Below are 24,037 nucleotides of genomic sequence, written 5' to 3' on the forward strand. Positions count from 1 at the left end.
TGTGATCACATGTACAGTCTATAATATTATGCATACAGCCATGCACAACATACAGGAGATAGTTACACATTGTTGCATATGCAGCACTGCATCGGCTTCTTGTTTAGCTATTACAGACTCACAGTAGACTAGTAGTTAAGCTGAGTGGAAATAATTCCAGCCGCCAGCAAGCCAGATGAAGGATGAAGATGTAGACCTATAATACAACTACCGGTACAAGTATTACATTACTCATTACCTTGCTGTTCCAGCTGGTTGTTTATGAGCGCATCAGCTGGTATCCCAACTGGTCGTTCACTGCATGACGCTTGGAGCGCATATCCTGCACACAAAATACACAGTTACAAATATTTAAACATACTTGTAATGTTGTTGCTTACCAGTAAAGTGGCGCCTGGCCTCTCCGCGGACGTTTACTAATCATCTCGTTCGAGCAATCTGTAATTAAACAAGGGTGTGGTGCCGGCCGTTGTATAGAATTACACGTACGGTAAAGTCATCAGCACGAACAGGCGTACTTATTATACGATTGTGCCTTCATTCACAGACGAATCTATCCCCGCTTAGTTCGTGTCTCTAGGCCTCGTAGTTTTCTCAAACATTATTTATTATTTATTCATTCATTATTTATTAACGATGTAATTTTACCGCATTTCGTATTATTTTTACTACTTGGTTGTATAATTATTATTATTGACTCATGCAGTCTAGCTGTATTCTTAATTAATCCCCTTTAACTCTAATTGGAGCCCAGTACTATAATTGCACCAAGTTCCATCACAATCAGAGCGATGACCCTAAATTCCTTGTTGATTTGACATGGAATGACCGCTATACCTTTTAACCCAAGTTTTAAAAGCCACAGCTAAATAATTTGTATATCATATAACAGTTTTAATGTTCATGTCAACTATAATGCATACGTGCTTTCATACTTTTGTGCACTGTTTTATACTCCCAGGAAATGTCAGCAAGTCTTCCTGTGTATAGTCTAAGGTTTGGTGGCTCAGTTGTTCAATTAAATGTAAGGTTACACATAACACTGGTCATGTAAATTACTTAACAAAGTATATGTAATTAACATTCTTGTAATTAAATTTTAGCAGTGACATGTAGTTTCATTGAGTGGTAATCAACAACAAAATTTATCATTATTAAAGATTGAGTTCAATATGCATGTAATTGCATATGTAGAGTACAGTAAGTGGTGTAAGAATTTTAAGTAATGGAAAGGAACTATGTACATATTCTGTACGTATCTGATTTCATAATAGCATTAATGTAAACATTACTTCAGTGTGGTTTGTTTAGGTGCAGTCTGATTATCAACAGCCAATTAGAAGAAGTTGCTCAACAGAGTCATTGCCAGCAGATTTGCATGTATGTGCATACATATGTACATAAATTTATGTACTACATACTGTATGTGTAACACTTTGACACCTCAGATCAAAGGAATTCCAGAGGATACATTTGCCATGTGTGCCTCTTTATAGGGAGACATCTAAATGTACACCGGTGTACATTGAAATGTATCCCGGAAAAGTGGTTGCACTTCTAAAAGAGCAAGCCACTTTCATCAAAGCAAGCATAGCCTTGAAGTGGATGAAGTAGTGGTACAGCCCTCTGTTTGTTTTATACAAGCTCAGACTGAAATTGATTGTGGGAATATATTAATGCTCACATAATTATGATAAATTGAAGTGTTGCCACAAGAAGCACCCAAATGAAGGTGTTTCAGTACCCTTGCCATTCTGCAAGTTGGGAAATGTTACTTAAAGGTGAGAGCTTGTCTTACAGTGTATTCACAAGTGTTTCAGCATGTTTTTGAAGCAGACTTGCCCACATTACGGATGACACGAGTTAACCACTCTATAACAAAGCTTACCTCTCTTTAGGTCTTTAGTATACGTTGTGATTAGTCTTTAAACAACACAAAAGCATTAAAATGCTTGTAAATTCCCCATAATTTATTTGCCCTACTCGACTTTTCCATGATATCTGTAGGACTTGTCCATTTATTATAACAATCATAGCTACAATGTTACTTGCTGCCTAACTATAATCGAATCTTTCAGGCATGCATATAGAATGAATCCAGTTGTTATTGCTCATATTGGCATCAAGTCTATCAGCCTGAACAGAAGTGTTGCATATTAGCTGTAACATAGGCACTCGTGATTTACCTATATGTATTCCCGTAGCTCTTGGGCTTTGGGCATACACATCAGGCAAATCACTCATACCCATGTTACAAATACATACTTTAAATTCCTTTCAAATGTGCTAAAGTTAGTATGCACACATGAAATCAAATTTAATCTTAATTGTGAACAAATAGTGGGTACCTTAATTTTGCTTTTTGTTTTTAATTAACTTACAAATCAATTTGTTTGATAATTATGCAATTACTGATGTAATTAGTCTTTAGGTTAATTATGCAATGTCTGAACAATGTTTATACATTTATGTACATGTAGTATTGCCCTCTCAGCTGTTTTTGTGCTTGATATATCAATTTTTCTTACATAACTTTTTAAACCAGGCACACACTCACTTTACCCAAATTGTTTTTCGAAAAATGTGTGTTCCTTATGCCATCCTGCTGAAATTAATGATGCAAAGCGCTGAAGTTTATTGTTTGTGGTTTTGACAGGAATGTAGCTCAATTATTCAGATATAGTAACGCTTACCGGGATTGGAAACGGAAGTTGCGCACGTGACAATTCTAACCAACTATGGTAGGAATCCGATGAACATTCACGAAGTTATTACTGATTATTTGTGTAAAATAAGGTCGAAAATCTGTCACGCCTACAGGGTAAACCCCTTGGAGAATGAATTGAAAATTGATAAGTAGATGGAGTAACCATTGTAAGAGTGCCTTTTTGTGGTTTGAAAGGAATCGAGATAAAGACCATGGAGATATGACACAACCCGACCTGTGTCAAAATTACACGATTGATTTTTATGAATGATTAAAAAAACTATTAATTTTCACGTCTACCAGGCAAATCGCTTAGAGCAATGAGCTGGAAATCGGTATGTAGCTGGAATAATCATCATAGAAAGTCCTTGCAGTAGTACAGAAGAATTGGATTACAAACCACTGAGTTATGATTCGAAACGCAACTATTTGTAGCAAATGCGAGATCGAGATACTCTAATAGAACAGTCACCCTAATAAAGCATTCAGCTACATTTATAACTTGCTCCATTATAGAATTATTACATTGCAAGTTATTCTGTAGGGAGTTCAGCTACAAACAGTTAGTTAATCTACATGCAAGCTAAAGCAATTGTATAATTATATACCTACATACAGGTGTTGTTCACATAGCACAATTTCAGTTTCTACGTGACGTTTACCTTACTGCCAAGAAAGAGAAATACCTTACTGTCAACAGAAAGAAATGAACTTGTGCAAAATTTATATAGGCCAACACAATTTGCAATTATATAGTTACTACATGGCAATTTAGAATTGCTTCCCCACGCTATGCGCTTTCAGTTTTAATGTTGTAGTGACACATATACGTCTTGCCATACAAAACCCATGCAGGTATTTAAAAATCACCATTAATATTAATGTATGATCCTTTAAGCAGATCTAGAGTGAAAGGATGTAAGCAGGATTAGTGAAATAGTTGTGCAAAGATAAACTACATGTATGGCTTTTGTATCCAAGTTGCTTATTTTCCACAGCAGTATGAGGTAGCTAAATCTGAACATTAAGTAGGAAAAACTCAAAGAAGTTTTACGTACACACTGGACAAACACACAATTTGATGGCAATTTGCCATCCCTACCACAAAAGTGCTATAAGAGTCCCTATGATGTATGGCAGCCTATAGCCAGTGCTGAAAAACTGTGAGTATAAGAGTTTGTGAACAAACAATTGCATGGTCAGATAGAACCAAAAGGTGCATCAAAAAAGTCTCTCATTAATTTAAAAAAAGTTATGGCTTAGGCAGGGATTGAACCCAGATTGGTTATACTAACTTGAGGTTAAAGGAGTTGCGCAAATTGCCACAGCATGATTTAACAGGAATGTAGCTCAACTTTTAGTGATCCTTCCCTACACCAGTGCCTTCATCACCCTATGAAGAGCAAACAAAAGCACATATTGGTTTGCTACAACAACGCTCGAGTTGCCAGATTATGGAAATTTAATTTTGCTAAAACTTTGCATCGATACGTGCTTTGCATGCCAAGATGCTATGAGCTAAAAGTTGAGATTTAAAAAGGTATGCACCAAAAGGTATTGTTAATTTTTTTTTAAAATGCCACTACATGGATTTGATCCCATGGGACCTCCTACATGCCAAACAGGAGATCTACCACTTGAACAGTTTGTGTTGTGGTTTTCAAAGGAATGCTGCTCAAGCTTTCTCTACACCTCACCTTCTATGTGCTGTAGAGAATGAATGGAAGCGCACGTAAACTCGTGATAGTAATCTTAGGTAGCTGGATGATGAGTGCTTCATTATCAGCACAGAAAGTGTTGATTCTCGCCAAGTTTGGTGAGTAAGTGGCGTGATGGTCAGACAGACAGACGGCTCATTTCAGCTTTACATAATTATATAGATTTCTCCTATTCCTGCTATTTTTATATACTACCTCATTTTCTCATTAACACATTCCAGTCATTTCCTAGATTTTGTTGATAATACTTTCTTTAATGACACTTAATGGGCGATCATTAATTTTATTATGTTTATGTAAGATCTGTAAATAATGTAAGGTTATGCTGCAAAGTTGAGATACGTAGGTCATATGTTGGTTGATATAATATTTAACATAAGCACTAGTATAAGTTACTAGCTACATAGAATACTAAACACTCATACCAGCTAATTAAGCTAAGCGAATGAACAAATGATTTCTAACCAGTGGAAGAACCAGTCAAACCAGTACTTGTAAATTAAATTAACAGCTATGTAAGCTAGAAGGTGTTGTTGTTGTTGAAGTATGTTACTTTGCATATATGTTAAAGAATTTTCTTGCCCATGCTGTATGAAAAATAAAGCACAAGGTGTGCGGCTGAGATGTCAATGGCTGCACTCCTGTGCTTTATTTTTCATAATAAGCAAGACAATGCTTTAAATATTTATGGAACTTTATAGTCGTGTAGCTTCACCATACACTAGTACTTTTATAATCAACAAGTGTTGCAAGAATTATTAGCAGCCTGAAAGCACACAAACTGGTTTAACAAAGTAACTCACGCATAGTTTGGCATGGTAGACATTCACCGCATATATTGGCATGTTTTGGTCACAACCCATAATCAATCCTATTGTGATACATGGTGAAGTATTTCCGTGATATCTCCAGGACTTGTCCGTTTACATTAACAAATGAAACAGTAACATTACCTTCTCCCACTAATCATCAAAGTATTTAGGTATGTTTATAAAAGCAATCCAGTGGTAGCACCCATGTTGGCTGGGGGTGATCGGCCACTCAGTATGGCGAAGGCTACCAACCTTCAATGGCTTGGGTGATTAGTCACACTGGTGTGAGTGCCGTGGGCTATTAGCCTGCAATAGAGCACATGGGCAATCGTGCTTTATAACTTACAACTAGAGCTAAAGAGGTTATATATGTAGTATATAAGCCTGCAATGATTTTAGACATTGGTTATCACCGATCGCATGAACTCGCATAGGTATAATAGAGTTTATATTGTATGTAGATGCTTTTCAAGTTTAAAGTACAAGAATACTCCTGTGCACACAAACTCTATGCACTGACGAAGGCAAGAACAACTGAGGACTAGAGGTATGTATCCCCAAAACAAGCTGGTAAATATTTAAATTACATAAGAAGAATGTAGATAGGTTGCAGAGGTCATGGAAGGCTTGCAAAGGGCCGTAGACAATGACACCTATCTTATCATTAAATCGGGGAAACACTATAGTAAGGTATTATTATATGTATATGGAGAGGGGATGTGCAACCTTGGTATGGATAAATGCACCTAGCCTCCTACCTGCATGCAGCCACCGATTAACATGCATATGCATGAGCATGGAGCATGCCTGCAGAAAGCAACAGCCATTGAGCTATATATCTATGCAACAGTTAGTGTCTACTGGAGATATTACAAGTTACATGAGCAACCAAACGAAATATTTAATTGCTTAAGAATGTAGATAGGTTGCAGAGGCATGGAAAGCTTGTAAAGGGCCCTAGACTCTGACAGCTATCTTACTGTTAAACCAGGTAAACACTATACTAAGGTATTATTATATACATGGAGAGGGTGATGTGCAACCTTGGTATGGATATGCGCACCTCCTACCCGCATGTAGCCACCAATGAACATGCATATGCATGGGCATGGAGCAAGCCTGCAGAGAGTAACAGCCATTGAGCTATAGGTGTGCAACAGTTAGTGTATACTGGAGATATTACAAGTTATATAAACAACCAAAGGAAAGTAAATTAATACTTAGCAGAAAAAAATTAACCACTACCAGTTAGTTCCAGGTATACGTGTACAAATGAGCATGACAATTTAGTGGTTAAATTTGTACCTGTACAGTAATTAATTATCATGTGCTAGGATGGGCAAGCAACTGCAAGAGAGCAAGCAACTGAAGGAGAAATAAGGCATACAAGATGGTGTGGAAAATTGCCTTGCTTTGTACAGCTGAAGTGCAACAGCTGCATATGCATGTGCAATGGCAGAATGTAACTGCAATGTAACTCGCTGGTGGTAAATTTCACGTAAGCAAAGGTGGAATCAGAATAACTCAAGCACGTCTACGAGCTTCTATGCTTAAGGAGATAATAGTATTACATAACATGCTAACTTGAGCACATACAAATATACCACGACACATTACTGCATGCTTTCCTACACAAACCACCCTTTCACCGCACCAAGCTCTATAACATTACGACATGCGACCACGACATATTACAACAATATATCACTTTACAGACCAGTTATACATACATACATACATACATATACATACAACTCTTTGGGGGAGGTAAAGCAACTGAGGTATGATACACCAGCCCAAATAGGCAATGTGTATGTGTTATCACTGTCACAGCAAACTTTACATTATACATCCAGTATTACTTACGTCAACCCAGCAGCAGCAACATTCAACAACCACATTGTAAACATACAATTGTAATAAGTATTAGCACATTCAGTTGTGACACATTAAATTTAATGACAGTTAGCATTTAGTGATAACACACACATTCAGCCTTGGACTAGGCAGCTATTAAGTTTAATTATTCAACAATTTGCGTTCACACCTCAGTTACCAGAAGCAACATAATAAGAAAGCAGGTTATCAGGATGGGTGGCTGGGAAATTTTGATATCGTTAACTTCACAAGCTTAGGTCCTCTACTGCGTGAGGAATATTCGAGGTTCAGTGATCCTGGTAAAGCACCAAACAATCATAACATGACAGTAATAATAATGATGAGCAAAGCCTGACCTGTTACTATGTTAGGATTGTGGAATTAATTATGATGTGCGCTTATGCAACCAAGTGGCATATGGTCACACTTGGTGTTACATGTTGACATCTCATCCAAAGGAAGCTAGCCTGTTAACTTTTGTTTGTTGCTGGGGCAACAAACTACTTTAAAAGGAAAAAATACACTGTTGACCTTTGAAATGCATGCAAATACCGACTAGCTACATAATTAATGGTATGATGTCAGTGATATATTGATAATGCATGAGCTAGTAGTATTAGAATGGGATTAGACAACTGAGGTGGTCACTGAATAGTGTAGCAGTCGCATAAGCATGGCATGATATTACATGCCAACAACAGTTAGGAGTTGCCTGTCACAAGCCTATAGTGAAGAGCATGCATGCAGTGGCAGCAATACTAGAGTGGAAGTAAAATACTTGTGCAGAGTTGTAGTTCAATAGTAGCAGCAGCAGTACTAACAGACACGCAGGAGTCATAAAACTCATGCAGCAGTGCTTTTGTACATCATGCGGTTGCATATCATGCAACAGCAAGATAAAGATTCAGTGAGGCAGTGAGACTAAAATTCAAGTTTTGGCAATTAAAAAAAATTCTATATCCTGCCACCCATAAGTGTTTTGTTATATTTTATATATTATATGGACTAGTACTATTCCGTAAAGGTAATTTTCATTGTGTAAAATGTCTCTAGGATGATTTTTAAATACACAATTTCAGGCGGCGTGCAAAATTATTAAGGTGATCCCTACTTAAACGGTACTACTGTGCTGTTTGATATGTATGTAAATCTAATAGAATTTTTCTTTTGATGCAATGGATAGAGTTCATTAATGAATAATAAATAAACAAGTGGCAAAAACTTTAAAGATTTTTAGTTAGTATTGGTTAATAAATTGAAAAGTGCTAAAATGAGGGAAACAAATTTAAACAGTGCTTTAGCTAATATAACCAGAGATAATAAACAAGTGTCAAAATAGATTTGCAATTATGTGATGGACTCCCTTATTTAAGTACTTCTTATTATAATGATGATCTTCACTACAAATCTTTGTATTTTTATAGGAGATTAGGATGTTATCTCAGGAAGGACCATATAATCAATCAAAACCACCACCAATCAAGCCAAGAAAGCATTCAAAAAAGTCTATATCACAGGTACGTAGAAATTTGTCATGTGCAGTTGAACTAGCTACATGAGCTAAACCTTCTCCTAGAAAGTTTGTTTACACAAAATAGTTTTGTTTAATTTGAGCATAGATACTATACTATAACACGGGATTAGAAGCTCTGTTCGTGGACTCAATACAGCGTGTACATTCCAAATAAGCACTCCTCATACTTCGCAGACTTGCCTTTCAGTTGGTGAAGGCTACGAAAGTCTGGTTATTTCAATACCAACTTAGCTAAGGGTAGTGAAGAACTGAGGTAATTGTATAGGATGATATATGAGTGTGTATTTCTGTGCAATTAAGCTCAAATTGTCTTGTACACCCTGTAACATAACGTAAATTGAGGAACACTACGAAACCATATTTTGTACTCTTTGCCAAGTCTTTGAAGACATACAGTGAAAACTAATGCTATTGTATTTAAGTACAGACAATTCCAAAGGGATTGTACTGTACGTTGGTACAATTCAACGCTTTTTCCAGAAGATTTTTAGTGTTAACCAAACAGCAAGTGACATAGCTTCTGTACCTGTTTTGGGTATTTCTAAGCATCCTCCATCCTCCAGACAATTACTGAAATTATGGCGAAGCTAAGTGATTTGAGTGTGGCTTAGTGTAACAATTACAGTTTTTTTGTTTTGTACGGACCAACTTACAGCTCGTGGAACAAGAGCCTAATCCCGTGCTGTGATAATAGAGCATAGCAACCAAGATAGCAACATAACTAATCACATGACGTAACTGTCAAATTGATTACTTCCAGTAGAACGAGGAGTTCTATGCACGAAACAGACCTTCCAATCCTGTGTTATTAGTATAGTATCTATGATTTGAGGTTCAAAGTTTTCATATGTTACGTACCTTTAATATTTACTTACGTAGATGTGGCAAGTAAGGCAGTTTCCTTATTGTGTATACGTGTATACGTACATATGTACTGTGCATTATTTAAACAGTGATGACAACAATAATGCAATTTTCGTGAACATACAATCTTGTGGCTCAGCACAATTGCTACAGTAGAAGCTAGGTTTTCCACATGATTGAACAATCTATTTCTGAGGAATTCAAACCATATTTTTGAGAAATGCATTGTGTATAATGCATGTACGTATATAGTATAGTATCTTGTGACTTGGTGTATATCCTTGTGACTTGGAAGTACATACTGTATATAGGCACCGGCCTATTATGCCCAAAATTTTACCTATTATGCTTTTGAGCATTGCTCAAAAATTAAGCCTATTATGCTCAAAATTATGCTTTCAAAATCAAGATTATGCTCTGTTTTATTAGAGTATATCAGCCTTTCCTGACTGCTGTATTAGAGTAAGTGACTGCTCTATTAGAGTATCTCGATCTTATTTCTGCAAAGTGTGAATAACCAACAAAGAAACGGTTTAATAAGTTATATTATGTGCTTTTAAATGTCAAATTCACTAATAATACTATTGGCAGTGAATATTTGCTTTCTTTCAGGCGCGTGTGTTGCGCATTTTAATTAAATTTTCAAACATCGTCCCTGGCATTATGCTTGATGCTTTTGGTAACCTATTATGCTTTAAATTATGCTGGCATATTTGGCCGGTGCCTAACTGTATATCCCTGGAGGAAGCTGGTGTAGCTGTCATGTAATATGTATCAGTGCTTTGTAACCTCACTATGAGACATATAATTATACGTATGTATATATGCTTATCATGACCAAAACACAACTATATAGTGTGGTTTTCTTAAAATGTGACACTTATAATATGTGACCTGGTCTGCGAAAAGGGGGTCTTATAGCCTTTTCAATTGCAGCCGGCAACCTGTAACTTGTCTTGCAAATGTGGTATCACTCTGAAATGTGGTCCCCTTATACCCCTAACATAGCACTATAACTTAGTGTAATATGAAGGTAATAGGATGAAAACATGAGGAGTTATGATTAGTCAAACTTGATAATTTGGAAAGGCTATAAGAATCTTTTTCGCAGACCAGGTCACATATACTTAATATAAGTTAAAATAAAATTAGGTACTAAGTTTGATGCTGATGAATAATTAGATGATACACATGAACATTTATAGATCAATTTTTGTCATTCTTATTTATTTAGCATTCATAATGCAGAAGTCAGTGTTTTGACTTTTTCTTATACGTATAAAGTAGTTTGTTTGATGGAATCAATTCCAAGAGAAATATTTTGTTACATATGTAATATTGTATTTAAAAAACTCAGCTACTTTCATTGACCTTAAAACATTAGTATAGCTACTATTCAAGAGCAGTCACTGTTCAAGGTTGTGGTTATAGCAGAAACAGTGCTTAAGTGCAGTGATAATCTAATACGTATCTAAATAATCAAGGCAAACCAATAAATATACCTACACCACAACAACCAAGGTGCGAAGAGAGTGCTGTCTTCAAAAAAAGCCATGCAGCTAGCTTTGGTACTTCAATAAGTGATATCTATACCAAAACAGCCGAGCTGTGAAAAAGTGTGCCCAAATGGCTTAGTCTTACAGTTTGCAATAGGATCAAGCTATATCCAGTTTCCGAGGCAATCACTAAGGAGGTAGTGTTAAACTCACAGTACGTGGCAAAATTGATCACTATTAAAGCAGCTATCTACATGCACCATTATCTAGCAGCCTAAGTGCTCCAAATGCATTATTTATGATGACAATATCATTTTTAGAAAATAGGATGCATAAGATCCTTTGATATAATCAAAATGAAAACTCTATAATGTGGGTTCCTCACAAAAAATAGAGAAGTATAAAGAGCAGAAGGCAGATACTCATTTGAACCTAAAATGTAACATTTCACATACAAGTTTAGTGTTACAAGCGATGGTTGTGTGCTGTTTCATTTATGCTCTACCTTTTGACTGTAGTCGGGTAGTCAAACAAAACTTGTGCTATGTAAATTAACATGCTGATTGATGCGGTACCACCCAGGCGGTGTGCACTTGAGCAGTGCACACCCCTGGAGTGCAATCACCACTTACCATGGATTTCATATGTGTGCATACAAAAAATACACATGACTACCATGTTTCTGCGATGTGTTTTAGGAGCTAGGATCTCATGATCTTAAACCTGTCAAAATAGTTTACGAATTATACAATGAATCATTATAATGTCATCACGTTCCACATATCCTACAAGATTGGTTCATGTTCTAACTTGAATCAAGCATATTGGTTTCAATTCATGGTGCTAGCACTAGGGTATATACTTTACTAAAGTACAATGCTCAAATGGACCTTGCAATCATCTCATGGAGTCTGTGTTGCTGAATTTAATTTCCTTCCCTGAAAGGCTAATTGTATCCTCTTATTTATCACTGAAGCATGTTGGCTTTATTTACTGTGGTATGGTATGTAGGTTTACACTGTATTTATTCTGTACTTCCACACCAACGCATGTTAACTTCAATTTGTTGCATTGCTATAACTTACATATTACATATTAAAAATACGTACTCATGTAGCAAAACTTACAGTTTTGCATGGCTGTAGTTTTGATTTTAGTGCTAGTTTTGGTAATCAACAGCATTTGTAATTCTAATGATTATCTGATGCCATTTTGTTTTACCTGAAAATCTAAGAGTTAGTGCTACTGTGAACAATAGTATGCATTAATCAGGGTAATACCTATATACATTAAAGCAGAAGTGCTAAACATACGAGCAGTCTGACCATCTGCAATTCCGATGACGTCCAACAATTTCTCACCAGCTGTTGCACATAACAGAGTGGTTTTTGCACCAAACAAAGTGCTCAGTATCAAAAAGATGTACTAGTATATTAAAAATTATGAATTTAAAAATGAAGTAGGAATCCAAGCAATAAAAAGTAGTGAAACAAGAGATGAACAATGGTAGTTATTACAGCATAGCTCAGTGGGAAATCCCTACTTTGGCAATGAACACAAAATAATTGTTATACCATGCCAAAGTAGGGATTTCCCACTGAGCTATGCTGTAATAACTACCATTGTTCATCTCTTGTTTTACTGCTTTTTATCGCTTGGATCCCTACTTCATTTTTAAATTCATAATTTTTAATATACTAGTTTGTTTAGTTTTTTGTTAAAGCATACAATTAGCTATAAACGTGTGACTGTTCTATTAGGGTGACTGCTGTATTAGAGTATCTCGAGTCAGCTGGCAAAAGATGTGTGCTTGTCCAAAAAGGGCTCGAAAAAGGGTGTGTTCATCGTGGTTTCGATTGATTATTAGACTAGAGTATCTCGAATCAGCCTTCTAACTTGAAGGTGTGAGGTCAGAATACAGCTAGCGTAAAAGAGGCGTGGTCTTGATCCATAGATTGATATACATAGAATAAAGAATGGGCGTGATCTTGTGACCTGTCGTGGAGTACCGGTACCTCCGTAGCTACAGTAGCGTATTCTAAGCACCTTAAATAATTTTGTGGCGTCTATTATGCTGCTTAAAGAAAGTGTTGATATAGAAAATTAATGCCTCGATATGGTTTTGTTGGATGAAGAAGAAGACAAGCAGCCTGATTGAAGATAAAAGAAAAGAGAAGGCGCACAGGGCGTACACTCGTCGGAACCCCAAAAGGCACATCCCACCGTTGAGCTTGTTGTTGTAGCGTAAAATGGTGACCGTGCGCTGCTTCGTTTGGGCTCTAGGCTTGCGAATGTGGTCAGTGAGTGAGGCAGTGAGGCAGTTGTACTAAATTTGGAGATTTTGGCGATTTTTTAAAATTTTATATCCGGCCACCTGTAAGTGTTTTGTTGTATTTAATGCTGTTTTATGTATTATATGGACTAGTACTATTCCGTAAAGGTGGTTTTCATCTTGTAAGATATCTCTAGGATGATTTTTAAAGGTGGAAAATTTGGCGGCGCGCGAAACATTCACCACGATCCCTACTTAAACAGTACGACCGTACCGTTTGATAGTTTTAAATGAAGTTTTCAACTGCCGTCATTTATCCTCTACAGATATGGAAAACTTGAGCTACATTCCTGTTAAATCACAACCAAACAGTCATAATGTTAGGGCATAGAACTGCTAACCCAAAGGCCTTGGGTGCAATTTGTCCACGTATCAAAATGATTCATAAGCAAAATGAAACGTTTATCATTTGGCTACCTCACAAAGTTCTACATGGTTTCCTTTGTCAGCTACAGCACGTTGAAGGCCATGATGTAGAGAAAACTATCTCTGCATTATGACCATTGCAAACCACAGGACAAACAATTCAGTTGGTATAGCATCTCCCTGTAGTTGTTGCAGTTTGTGTAGCTAGGGTGTGGGTTCGAATCTTGCCAGTGGCATAATTTTTTCATTTTATGTATCTTTTTGTGCACATTTTTTCTGACTTAACTTATTTTTTGCTCATAGTAAGTTCATAGTATCCTGGAATTCCTTCACAGCATATGACCTTTAGGTGCATGCTTGTTAGTCCCATGTGTTCTATTTGAAAACACTTTCTTGGTGCTTTTGTACTTACAATACTGCAATAGTATAAAGTCATGGATGTCGAATATAGTAGACTCAATACTCCACCACTAAATTTCATGTTTGCTTATTCAGAACATTTTGTCATTAAAACCTGCATGAAACTTCTGCACATCTCTTAAAAATATGCACAAGTGTTTGCCAATAAGTTAACTGTAATATGGTACTATATACATAATACTACTGCATGTTGTCTTATGTATGTATACTGTAGTTCTGCTATTCTGTATGTTTGCAGGATGGCATAAGATTCATGTACATATCAAATGAACAGTAGTACTTGGTTCCCCATTACATTATATTGATGGGGGAATGGTCCTGCACATAGGGCGGGTACCAATGCTAGTCACCTATAAATTTATTTTTAGGTATTTTGATAAATTACGCCAACTATTTTTATGATATATAGATTAGTTAACTATGTATGATGTGTGACATATTACTGACACTTGACATTTGTGTTTAAACAAGTTTTTGCTGTTACAATAATATAATCATTCTAAAAAAATTATCGATGGTATTCATACATAAGAGGTTATTGTATTTTGTATAATATAGAATTCACCATTGGATAGTGAAAGTGATGATTTAGCAAAGAAGCTTGGGTTTCAACTCAATGAGAAATTTGAAACTTTGGAACATAAGTTTGATGAAAGAAGCAAGTTGCAGATACAAGCATTGGAGGAAAAGCAGCAATATGATACAAAACAAGGCCTGGAATTATTAACGGAAGAATTACGTGCATTTCAAAAAGCGCTACCAGGTACTATCAGAAGCATACACACAGATGAAAACAAGCACATTGAACACCAAACTGGAAAAGTAGCACAACAATTATTGGAGATACAAGGCAACCTAAAGGATTTACAAACAAGAACGTTGACGAATGTAGACAATAGGGTTAAAGGGATGGCAAGTTTAAACCTAGCTCTTGATCAGAATGTAAAGGAAATGCAAAAGCAATTAGCTAACATAGCAGTTTCATCTAAAACTGAAAATGAGCTGGCAGCATCCTTGCAAGAAAGCAAAATAGTAATTGCCCAGAAATCAAAAGACAATGATAACTTGAAAAGGGAGATAGAACAAACTACTAAGGACTTACAAGAAAGTAAAGCAGTGATTGCTCAGAAATCAAAAGACAATGACAACTTGAAAAAGGAGATAGAACAAACTACTAACGACTTACAAGAAAGTAAAGCAGTGATTGCTCAGAAATCAAAAGACAATGACAACTTGAAAAAGGAGATAGAACAAACTACTAAGGACTTACAAGAAAGTAAAGCAGTGATTGCCCAAAAATCAAACGAAAATGACAACTTGAAAAAGGAGATAGAACAAACTACTAAGGACTTACAAGAAAGCAAAGGAGTGATTGCTCAGAAATCAAAAGACAATGACAACTTGAAAAAGGAGATAGAACAAACTACTAAGGACTTACAAGAAAGTAAAGGAGTGATTGCTCAGAAATCAAAAGACAATGACAACTTGAAAAAGGAGATAGAACAAACTACTAAGGACTTACAAGAAAGCAAAGGAGTGATTGCTCAGAAATCAAAAGACAATGACAACTTGAAAAAGGAGATGGAACAAACTACTAAGGACTTACAAGAAAGTAAAGCAGTGATTGCTCAGAAATCAAAAGACAATGACAACTTGAAAAAGGAGATAGAACAAACTACTAAGGACTTACAAGAAAGCAAAGGAGTGATTGCTCAGAAATCAAAAGACAATGACAACTTGAAAAAGGAGATAGAACAAACTACTAAGGACTTACAAGAAAGTAAAGGAGTGATTGCTCAGAAAGACAATGACAACTTGAAAAAGGAGATAGAACAAACTACTAAGGACTTACAAGAAAGCAAAGGAGTGATTGCTCAGAAATCAAAAGACAATGACAACTTGAAAAAGGAGATAGAACAAACTACTAAGGACTTACAAGAAAGTAAAGCAGTGATTGCCCAAAAATCAAACGAAAATGACAACTTGAAAAAGGAGATGGAACAAACTACTAAGGACTTACAAGGAAGTAAAGCAATAATTACCCAGAATTCAAAAGTAAATAACAACTTAAACGAGGAGATAGAACAAACTATTGAGGACTTACAAGAAAGCAAAGCAGTGGTTATGCAGAGTTCAAAAGAAATCGATAACTCAAAAAAGGAGATAGAGCAAACTACTAAGGAAACAAGTCAACAGTTCCCAACTCTTCAGGAAACAGAATCAAAGAATGAAAATTTGGAACAGCAGCCCAAGGAAGTTACCAATAAGATTAGAAGCCAGAACAAGGATGTAAAAGTAAATCTTGACAAAAAGAGTTTGGATAACGATAGATTACAAAGGCAAGCATCAAAGGGACAGTTGGAAGATGTGAATAAACAGTCAGTATGCTCATGGTCATCTTCTGATAAGAGTATGCAAAGTAACAAAGTAGATTCTGATATTCAAGTGGTAAGTTTGCAATTATCAATACTGTTCATATGATGGAGATCAATCATAAATGTTAATATTTTCCAGCCTAAATTTATGCAACAGAAACCATACTCATATCACTTTCACTGCACCTTGACAGTGTTGGTGGGTATAGTCAAGCAGTAACTTGCCTTTATGTATATAAATTGCAACAGCAGCATCAGGCAATCAATTATGGAGGGCAATAATGGAAATGATTGTTCCATAAAAGAACCTTGCACATTATTATTATTATTATTAGTTAATGGATATACACACAAGTGATACAAAAATAAAAGTTTAGGCACAGGGCCTTTGTTTGTATCCATATCCTGTGACAAGCCATAAGTCATCTAACTTCTTTTTAATAACTGATATGGTGGGTACTGAAACCACTTCAGCTGGTAAACAGTTCCATTGATTTATAACCCTCTGGGTGAAAAAGTTGGTTCTCAGTTGCAGTCTACTTTGCTGTTTATAGAGTTTCAGATGGTGACCTCTTGTGTGGGAGATGGGGCTAAGTGTAAACAATTTCGACTAGTCAGTATCATAGTAACCTTTCAGTAGTTTATATGTTTCAATAAGGTCACCACGCTGTCTTCGACGATATAAAGAATAAATTCCAATGTGTAGATACAGCAATGCTGAGCAATTGGCAATTGTATGAGCTTACCCTTCGCTATAGATAAAGAAACTTAAATAACAAGTTCCTGTGTTTCAACCCTATACATTAACGGTGATTGTCACACTTGCCTGAGATCACTTGCATGGCTTTGCTGAGTTTTATATACATCCTTGAGCAACAGTAGCAGTTAATGTTCGTGGCTTTTCAGTGATCCCTGCCCCCTTATTAAAATTTTCAATTTTATTCATATAGTGTTATTACTAGTTCAATGTTTTTCATTTTGCAGTATGCCACAAAGTTTAAGTTACTGTAGACATGTCATTGAAGCTGCAACTGTTATACACATGCTGTATCAAACAGCACAGTAGTCCTCAATATTAGTGATCATGGAGGTTTTCAATGTGTTACGCAATGTATTGACCAGAAGCAACCTTACTATAACTGTGCCTTGGATAATATAATCAAGCCCAAAGGTATTTTTTGAGTGACTCAACATGCTTCCAGTAGGCCAGCAGGTTGCTATGGAATTTTAAGTTAAAAGTATTCAGTGGAATTTTCTATTAACTGACTAACTGACTAGCTAATTAACTAATTCCCCAATGCTTTCAGACCAGTGCATTTCAAAGGTAGTGTCTTGATTTTTCACTGTTTGACATTGCTTAAGCAGTACAGGTGCCTTTTGGCATACTGCAGTATGTGCAATGCATGCATCATTGACTTACTGTTGTCCTCCTTTGTGTTTCATTTCCTTTTGCTGACAGTGTCAAGGTGTTGATTTGCATTAATGCATTATAGCTTTCCATTGCTGATAAATAGTTAGTTGGGATTCCATTGTTTGTTCGGGCTGGTTTTTAGCAAAGTCTAGACGTTGTTGTTTGATAACTTCATTGCGACTGTTACGTATGTAAACAAAAACATAGTAGTCGACCTCCTTAGTTTATAGTGAGTATTTAGATATATGGTTTCTAAGTAGTTCTGTGTAAGATGGTTAATATGACATCATTCAGTAATCCGGATAGTGGTCCCTGAGAATTTGGCCGTGAATGGGTTAATTAATTAAGTAGACCATTAGCCTACATATTTGACATACTAACTCTAATTGTCATGAAGTACACCTTGGTACATGGCCTTCGGGTGGTCTTATCAATGAGGTCACGAGTATGTACCAGGGATCTAACTATATACAGTGCTCCAAATAACATTCGACAACCAGACATTATCCGATTTATACCATGGACATCATTGGGGATTACAATCAGTTACACTGGTTCTGCTAATCCTGTTAAGCCAAAGTGGACCAGGAAGCTGTACGAGCTCTTTTGACCCCTAATAGCAACAGTCAATCTGCTGATACCTCTTCTAACCACACTCAAGTCATTGCTACAACTATTACTGATGCAATGAGCAAAATGGTGGGTCAATTCATGGAAGCTCTCAAAGATACTAAAGAATTAATAAAGACTTCAATTGAAGGGATTGCAGATCCTTCTGCAATGGACGCTACGTAATGACCGTGCAGCAGCCAGCTCCTAACCAAAAAGGCAACATCAAACAGTTATAATGCTATTACAGCTGTTGAGGAAACGAAAGTGCAATCTTATTTTTCATAACATTTCTGAACCTATGAATTAGCTTCCAGTGATCAGCAGAAATAAAAAGACTCTGAAATTATCAGTGAATTGGTAAGCAAAGAAGTCCAACCTTCAAACCAAACGTATTGTTCGTTTGGGCAGTCACAAATCAGGTCCTTCAAGACCTTGTCTTCTGTCAGTGGAGCTTGGCAACCTTGCTACTAAAAGGTCCATTTTGAGACAAGCAGTAAAATTATGTAGCAGCTCTACATGGTCCACTGTTTACATTTCTCCTGATTTAACTCCTAGGGAACGACATCACAATAAACTGTTTAGACAAGAACTATGGGAGTGAAGAAATGCTAGTGAAAAGTACATACAGGTGTATATATTAAACGCGGTAAGATTTTTACCGGACAGACTAACAGTGGCTCATCAATCCAGACTTCCAAGTGACTATATCGTAGCCAAAGCACCACATCAAGATCTGTTTGTGTCATATACAAATATCAACTATCAATCTCCAAAAAAAATTACGACACAAACCTACTCTTAATTTTACTACTACTCCACTCTTACTTCCACAGTGTAGTTTGGTTTTTTTAACCCTGATAAATCCCTGTATCTTTTACTACTTAATTAAGTAACCTTTTTGGTGGTTTTGTTAAGTAAATATATAAGTAGTTTAATTGTAATTAACTATAATTTTTGTTAGTAATTACTTTTGTTTGGCTGGCAGCACAGAGACTATCAGCAAATACTAACGTTTGTATCTTCTTTCTTCCTGTCACTGTGCCTTTGTATACAGTGTGCTGTAAAGTCTAAAACAACTTGGCACCAAATTCACCTAATTGTTGTTATTAAAATTTTTACCATTAACCTACCATCACAGCCATTTCTTGGCCGCCACCTTGGATTTCACATCTTTTTTCACCATAGCCTTTTTGAGGGCCGCACACTTTTTTTACAGCTTGGCTGTTTTGGATTAGATTTCACTTCTTTTTGTATTTGTATACTCCAAAACCAGCCTATGGCCGGCTTTGGGCCTTTTTTAACCTATCTTTTTTCTTTACCACAGGAAGAAGAAAAGATGAAGCAGATGTTAAATACTTTAAATATTTCTGAATTTATCAGTAAATGAACAAATTATATATATAATACATATATTTATTACAGAACTCTCAGCATGGTGGTTTCTTTGTAACGTAACACTCTACAAGGTGACTTCTTCTAGCTGATCTCTCTACAGGGTGAATTGTTTGCAGCAGAACTATCTACAAGGTAACTCTTCTTCTAGCTGATCTCTCTACAGGGTGACTTGTTTGTAGCTGAATTCTGTACAGTTGATATGTTTGCAGCTGAGCTGTTTACAGAATGGTTTCTTTGTAGCTGAACTCTCTATAAGGTAACTTCTTCTAGCTGATCTTTCTACTGGGTGATTTGCTTGTAGCTGAATTTTCTACAGGGTAACTTGTTTGCAGTTGAACTCTCTACATGGTGGTTTCTTTGTAGCTGAAATCTCTACAAGGTGAATTATCCTAGCTGATCTTTCTACAGGGTGATTTGTTTGTAGCTGAACTCTCTACAAGGAAACTTCTTCTAACTGATCTCTGTACAGGGTGAATTGTTTATAGCTGAATTGTCTACAAGGTAACTTCTTCTAGCTGATCTCTCTACAGGGTGATTTGTTTGTAGCTGAATTCTGTACAGGTGATTTGTTTGCAGCTGAACTCTTTACAGAATGGTTTCTTTGTAGCTGAACTCTCTACAAGGTAACTTCTTCTAGCTGATTTCTCTACAGGGTAATTTTTTTGAAGTCTGTACAAGGTGCTTTTTTGTAGGTGATCTCACTGCAGGTTGATTTGTTTGTAGCTGAACTCACTAAAGGGTGATTTGCTTGTAGCTGAACCCCTTACATTGTGTCTAGTTTCTAGCTACTAGCTGATCTCTCTACAGGGTGATTTGTTTGTAGCCGATCTCTCTACAAGGTGATTTGTTTGTAGCTGATCTCTCTGCAGGTTGATTTGTGTGTAGCTGAACTCTCTATAAGGTGATTTGTTTGTAGCTGATCTCTCTGCAGGTTGATTTGTTTTAGTGGAATTCCATACATTGCATCTAGTTTCTAGCTGATGTCTCTACAGGGTGATTTTTTGTAGCTGAACTCTCTATAAGGTGATTTGTTTGTAGCTGATCTCTCTACAGGTTGATTTGTTTGTAGCTGAACTCTCTACAGGGTGATTTGTTTGTAGCCGATCTCTCTACAGGGTAATGTGTTTGTAGCTGAACTCTGTATAAGGTGATTTGTTTGTAGCTGATCTCTCTGCAGGTTGATTTGTTTTAGCTGAACTCTCTACAGGGTGCTGAACTCCTTACATTGTGACTAGTTTCTAGCTGATGTCTCTACAGGGTGATTTTCTTTGTAGCTGAACTCTATACAGGTTGATTTGTTAGTAGCTTATCTCTCTACAGGTTGATTTGTTTGTAGCTGAACTCTCTATAAGGTGAATTGTTTGTAGCTGATCTCTCTGCTGGTTGATTTGTTTTAGCTGAACTCCTTACATTGTGTCTAGTTTCTAGCTGATGTCTCTACATGGTGATTTTTTGTAGCTGAACTCTCTATAAGGTGATTTGTTTGTAGCTGAACTCTCTACAGGGTGATTTGTTTCTAGCTTATCTCTCTACAGGTTGATTTGAGTGTAACTGATCTCTCTATAAGCTGATTTGTTTGTAGATGATCTCCCTGTAGGTTGATTTGTTTGTAGCTGATCTCTCTACAAGTTGATTTGTTTGTTGCTGGTCGTTCTAAAGGTTGATTTGTTGTTAGCTGAACTCTCTGTAAAGTGTATTGTTTGTAGCTGATCTCTCTCCACAGTGACTTGCATTGTGTGTAGCTGAATTCTCTAGAGAGTGACTTAATTGTAGGTGAACTCTCTACAGGGTGCATGACTTGTTTATAGCTGAACTTTCTTCAGTGTGACTTGTAATGTTCTGAATCTCTACAGTGATATATTTTTAGCTTAACTGTCCACAGGGTAACTTGCTTCTTGTTGAACTGTCTATAAGATTAACTGTTTGCAGCTGAACTCCCTACAGAATAACTTGTAGAATTCTATAATGAAGTCAATAAATTAGCTGAATGATCTATTAGGGTGACTGTTCTATTAGAGTATCTCGATCTCGCATTTGCTACACGGAGTTCACTTTCGAATCATAACTCAGTGGTTTGTAATCCAATTCTTCTATACTACTGCAAGGACTTTCTATGAAGATTATTCCAGCTATACACCGATTTTCAGCTCATTGCTCTAAGCGGTTTGCTTAGTAGGCGTAAAAACTAATACTTTTTTATTCATAAAAAGAGATCGCGTAATTGTGACACAGGTTGGGTTTTGTGTCATATCTCCGTGGTCCCTATCTCGATTCCATTCAAACCACCAAAAGGCACTCCTACGATGGTTACTCCACATACATAGTAATTTTCAACTCATTCTATGAAGCGGTTTACCCTGTAGGCGTGACAACAAATCGATCTTGTTTTTACGCGAATAATCGGTCATAACTCCTGAACCATTCATCGGATTTGCACCAAATGTGTTGCTAGGATTCGCCTTTGGACTCCCTTTCTGTGTGCTAAATTTCAAGGCGATCGGAGCGCGTGTTTGCATTTAATAGCAATTTTTGCAAGTGTGCAAAAACACGAAGAAGAAAAAAAATAAGAAAAAAAATCGAAACTTTGGCAGCTCGTATCTCGGAAATGGCTGGAGCGATTTCCTTCAAATGTGGAATGTAGACTCCCCTGACTGGCGTGCAACTCTGTAGCAAATTTGGTTCTAATCTGATAAGGGATCACCGAGATACAAAGTGTGATAATGACGTTTTCTTTCTTCCTGTCAATATACCCACAGTGTGCACGTCGGCTTCTTGGGACGCATGACACACTATCGTGTGTCCTGATCATAATAATAATGATTAACATACGGAACATCTGAATAATTTCCTAATTGTCCAGAAATTATGTCCAGACAAAAAAGACAGTGCGATAAATGATGTGAAGGAGTCTCTGCCACTAAGAAACGGGCTGTTACTAAGCATACTGTAGAGAAGATAAATCATTACAGACTATGAGGTGGCTGCACTTTGAAATGACAGATGATCATGAGTACATGGCATTGCTGAAGTGTGCTGAATGCTGTCAATTTAAAGAAAGGTTAGAATCCATGAGAATCTATAGGTCTGCCTTTATAGATGGCATGAGTAACGTTGAGGTGTTAACATTTAAGAATCATGCCAAGACAAGATTTCACTGTAACATTATGCTACTGGACTAAAAGGAGCATGTAAGTAGTGAACTGGACTATGCTCTGATAGTGAAGGCATTGTACTTAGGAAACCTGAATAAAGCTGCTAAAAAGAAATTCAAGAGAACATTGATGTGGCTTGCAAAGAATTTAGCACGTACAAAGATGAGCGTAGACTGTGAACTGGAGGAAAGACATGGAACATATTTAGGCGCAGGGTATAAGAATAATCAGTTATGTGCTACATTTATTAACACAAGAACAAGCAGACAACCTGACTGGTACAATAACTAAGTGTTGATTTTTCAGCTTACAAGCTGGCAGTAGTACTGATTATGTGAACAATGAAAATGAGCTGTTCATGACAATGCACTTTGACTTGGAGTGCCATGATGGTGTGGTACATGTCTGTAGTAACCCACTTAATAGTAAAGAATATATAGTGAATTGAAACACAAAGCTACAAGACAACTACAGCAACTGAACACAGTACAAAAAGTAAGACCTATATATACCTAAGTACAAGTAACCACAATACAATTAATGCCTTAGTGGCTTACACCAAAAATGCAATTACAAGAAATAATGTGTATGCATGAAACCCAATAAGTACTGTTACCACACTTAAGAAGAAAAATAGTCAGAAGTTAGGGGCTGTGAAGTGAGCTGGAGCTCTGCGAATACGTGGAGAATGTCACAATAATGGAGCATTGCATGGGACAGTTGGAGTAAGGTCATCCGCCCATTCATCAGTGTGTGGTTCATTATCAGAAAGTGGAACAGATATAACACGATCACGAATGTGGTCAACATGTTGATGAACAACACGACCATTAACCAGTTTAACCATGAATGCTAATAGACCATGGGCTTTTGTCAGTGTTCCAGGTAGCCAGGATTTACCTGAAGGAAAATAACGAACAAACACAGTATCTCCAATGTTGAAATGCCTCAATTTGGTTCTAAGA

The 24,037-nt window shown here is 36.6% G+C and overlaps 1 protein-coding gene across 1 annotated transcript in view; it reads left to right on the forward strand.

Annotated features, from left to right (window-relative positions):
- The window catches only part of LOC136253850 (CAP-Gly domain-containing linker protein 1-like), a 72,189-nt gene extending 53,481 nt beyond the window's left edge, over positions 1–18,708 (forward strand). The window contains exons 7-10 of the mRNA XM_066046511.1: positions 962–1,024; positions 1,312–1,380; positions 14,686–16,546; positions 18,488–18,708. Coding sequence (XP_065902583.1) covers positions 962–1,024; positions 1,312–1,380; positions 14,686–16,546; positions 18,488–18,708 — 2,214 coding nt within the window. The remainder of the gene's footprint in view (positions 1–961; positions 1,025–1,311; positions 1,381–14,685; positions 16,547–18,487) is intronic.
- Positions 18,709–24,037: the final 5,329 nt, after the last annotated feature.

This window comes from Dysidea avara, chromosome 4 (genome assembly GCF_963678975.1).
Source record: "Dysidea avara chromosome 4, odDysAvar1.4, whole genome shotgun sequence".
Classification (NCBI taxonomy): Eukaryota; Metazoa; Porifera; class Demospongiae; order Dictyoceratida; family Dysideidae; genus Dysidea; species Dysidea avara.